Source organism: Propithecus coquereli, unplaced genomic scaffold (genome assembly GCF_000956105.1).
Source record: "Propithecus coquereli isolate 6110/MARCELLA unplaced genomic scaffold, Pcoq_1.0 Scaffold344, whole genome shotgun sequence".
Taxonomy (NCBI): domain Eukaryota; kingdom Metazoa; phylum Chordata; class Mammalia; order Primates; family Indriidae; genus Propithecus; species Propithecus coquereli.
Window position 1 is genome coordinate 55,678 of NW_012149108.1, and position 4,017 is coordinate 59,694.

Sequence of the window (4,017 nt, forward strand, 5' to 3'; positions counted from 1 at the left end):
CACAGCAACCTCAAGCTCCTGGGCTCAAGCGATCCTCCTGCCTCAGCCTCCCGAGTAGCTGGGACTACAGGCATAAGCCACCATGCCCAGCTAATTTTTTCTATATATTTTTAGTTGTCCAATTAATTTCTTTCTAATTTTAGTAGAGACGGGGTCTCGCTCTTGCTCAGGCTGGTTTCGAACCCCTGAGCTCAAACAATCCGCCCGCCTCGGCCTCCCAGAGAGCTAGGATTACAGGCATGAGCCACCGCGCCCGGCCATAAAGTAGAAATCTTAGAGGCATTCCTGGAACAGGCGTTTATCAGAAGTCAACAAGGCAGATTAGCATCCAAGATGGAGTTGCTCCCCCATCCCCAAGAGATGGGGTCTCCCTATACTGCCCAGGGTGGAGTGCAGTGGCTATTCACAGGTGCAATCCCACTACTAATCAGCACCGGAGTTTTGACCTGCTCCAGTTTCCCTTGGCAGCTTCAGCCCTCCTTAGGCTTAGGCACCCTGGTGGTCCCCCGCTCCCCGGAGGTCACTGTACTGACATGGAACTTAGTGCAGACATCTGATGGACATAGGCACTACAGCCCAGAACTCCTGGGCTCAAGCGATCCTCCTGCCTCAGCTTCCGGAGTAGCTATGACCACCACGCCCAGCCAAGATGGAGTTGCTTTATCCTCCACAAGGCCTTCCAAATGCTCTGCCACTTGAAACTAATGATTCCCCTCATTTTTGTTCCTCTTTCCGTCCCCTCCAGCCCTGTGAAACGTGCACTTGTAGTCAACAGAGCCCAGGGGAGGCAGGTCTGAGAATGGAGTGTGAACCCCCACGCTAAACCATGACATGGTTGCATTAGCACAAAACCTCACTAGGTGCAGCGAGGTCTGAGGAGCCTCAGGCATTCTCTTCCACTCTGCACCCACAATGGGCCACCCGGGGTGGATGAGCTGTTGCTGGGGAGTGGACTGTTGAAATCTGCTGTTTCAACTTTAAGCTACCACTTACTGAACACCTTCTATGAGCTGGGCTCTGTGCTAAGTGGTTCCCATGCTTTCTAAAGCAGACCAATGAGACGTGTCATATGACTCACAACTCTATGAAGTAGCTGTCTCCAGAGTTACGTTTTGGGTTTCCTCTTCACGTAAGAAGAGTGTATATAAGAAGACATAACTGTTTCATATTATTATATTTAAATAATTCACGCCAAAAGTCGTAGAGACATTAAAAAACTTAGGACCTCAATGCTCTGTTTCTCTTCAGAAGGAACAAATCCTTCGCCTTTTACTAAAGACTTCCGTGAAGAGGAACAGTTATGAGTTGGTAACCAATTTTTTTTGAGGCCTTGCTTAGGCAGGGCTAAATATAAATTAAAAAAACAAAAGACAAAAACCTTAGTACTTCATTTCTAAGAATCACCACTTAAGCTCTGGAAATAGCCTTGATAGTTGAATAGCATTGCAAATGTAATTAATACCACTAATTATACACTTTAAAATGTTTAAAATGGCATATTTTATGTTATATGTCACCACCATTTAAAAAAATATTTTTTGGCAGGTGAAGAAAACTAAGGCTCAAAGAGACCTTGTTCCATGCCCTTCCTCACCCAGGTCAAACGTCGGTTCGCCAAGTCCCCGGTGTGCACCTCTCTTCTCAATTTCAGTTGCCCCATTAACAAAAACGAGGTAGTTGTCCGAGATGACCTTTAGGGGTCTTTTCGGCTCGACGGCTTTACAGTTTTTGGAGCGAGGAAAGAGAATCTACAAGATCCTCCCTGAAAAGCAACCATCTGAGCGCAAGGATACCACCTCCCTCGCGCCAGCCCGGGTTCCAGCTCTCGTCGCCCGCTCGGGCGCGCGGGCCGCAGTGCGCATGCGCAATGGGCTCCCGGCACAGGCCGGGCGATCGGCCGGCCTACGCGCCCGGCCCCACCTGTGCCGGCTTCCAGGCCCTGAGGAAGGCCTCGGAGGCCGTGTGCGCGTCGGGCTCCGGTGACCGTTGGCCTCTCCGCCAGGGCCCTAGCAGAGCTCTCCTCACCACCCCTCTCCTCCCCTCCCCGGCTCTGGTCCCAACAGCCCAGCGTAGAGCCGGGGAGGGGGGGAGGAGCCTTCCAGCGTGACACCCCCAGGGCCTCCAGCTCTTCGCTAGTCGGCCCGCCCCGAGGGGCGTGAGGAGGGGGCGGGGCTGCGGACCTCGGACTCGGGTCCATGCACCGCCTCCTGCCTATGGCCCTAGCCCGCAGGCTGGTCAGGCGGTGAGGGAGCCATGTCGGCGCTGCTTGGGCTCCGGCCCGAGGTGCAGGACACCTGCACCTCGCTGGGACTGATGCTGTCGCTGGTGCTGTTCATGGGGCTGGCCCGCGTGATCGTCCGGCAGCAGCTGCACAGCCCCACGGCCCACGCCTTCGTCTTGGAGTTTCTAGCCACCTTCCAGCTCTGCTGCTGCACCCACGAGCTGCAACTGCTGAGCGAGCAGGACCCCGCGCACGCCACCTGGACGCTGACGCTAATCTACTTCTTCTCGTTGGTGCATGGCCTGACTCTGGTGGGCACCTCCAGCAACCCGTGCGGCGTGATGATGCAGATGATGCTGGGGGGAATGTCCCCCGAGATGGGTGCGATGAGGCTGCTGGCTCAGCTGGTTAGTGCCCTATGCAGCAGGTACTGCGTAGGCGCTCTGTGGAGCTTGAGTCTAACCAAGTATCACGTCAGTGAGAGGAACTTCGCTTGCAAGAATCCCATCCAAGTCGACTTGCCCAAAGCGGTAATCACAGAAGCCGTCTGCTCCTTTATCTTCCACAGCGCTCTGCTGCACTTCCAGGAAGTCCGAACCAAGCTTCGTATCCACCTGCTGGCTGCACTCATCACCTTTTTGGTCTATGCAGGTTTGTCATTACCACAAAACACTTGGCACGTTTCGAACCTGTATGACCTGAGGTTCTAAGTTCTTTACCAAAATAGATTTGAAACCCCTACACCGCTGTGATGTAAATATTGGTATCCCCGTTATTTTAATTTCCATTTTGCAGCCTGATCTTAACCAATAGCGCCAACATATATTAATAGATCCTGCATTCAGTGCTTTTTTTGAAAACCCAGAGAAAAGAACCACTTCTTTGCCGAAACTGAGATGTTGCCAAGGGTTCAAATATTCTACAAAGGGATTGTTTTAATGGTAGAGAGGAAAGATAACTTATTAACCACCTCTTCATGCCAAGGTGGTATAGATCCTTTCTGATACTCTCACTGAAAAATGATCCTGCTTTCGAGTTTAAGCACAAGGCACATGATTGGTTAGTAGTAAGAGTGGGGAGTAGAAATTCTTTAGTTCCATCTCTTAGTTCTATAAATTGCTTAAAGTCATTTCTTTATTTCCTTAATAATTCACTGAGTTATAAATAATCTTTAAATGATCTATCAAGAAAGATGTGTTTAAATGAAAACTTGCTTGAAATTAAAGATTCTTTTTAAAAACAAATAACTTGAGAAATCTTTTGATTTCTCTTAAGTAATTTGTTTACCTTGACAGATCTCAGATGCAGTAATCTACACTAGATATTCTAAATGGGAGGAAAAAATCCAAAAAGCAAGTGTTCAATGATGAAATGATTTAATCATTTTAAATTTTAGATGATTACAAGAGAGTATCTTTGTTGGGACTATATCAAAATTATAAAACATTTGGGAGGCAAGACTATAACAAAGGAAATTTGTAGTTATAGTCTATCTTTTGCCCACGAAAAGTGAAAGTATGAGCAGAAACTAACCTCAAGATAAGGACTCTTGTACCTTGTTTTAGTACACACAGATGGAAATAAATGGTATAGAAGAGTGAATACATACATATTTGAGGGATTGCTGAGTAGTTGCTTAGTTATTAAAAGTTTTAGGGGCCGGGAGTGGTGGCTCACACCTATAATCCTAGTACTCTGGGAGGCCAAGGTGGGTGGATCGTTTGAGCTCAGGAGTTCGAGATCAGCCTGAGCAAGAGCGAGACCCTGTCTCTACTAAAAAAATAGAAAGAAATTAG

The 4,017-nt window shown here is 48.6% G+C and overlaps 1 protein-coding gene across 1 annotated transcript in view; it reads left to right on the plus strand.

Annotated features, from left to right (window-relative positions):
- Positions 1-1,954: 1,954 nt before the first annotated feature.
- AQP11 (aquaporin 11) overlaps positions 1,955-4,017 on the plus strand; it is a 13,220-nt gene continuing 11,157 nt past the window's right edge. The window contains exon 1 of the mRNA XM_012651014.1: positions 1,955-2,872. Within this exon, the coding sequence (XP_012506468.1) occupies positions 2,254-2,872 (619 nt within the window). The 5' untranslated portion in view covers positions 1,955-2,253. The remainder of the gene's footprint in view (positions 2,873-4,017) is intronic.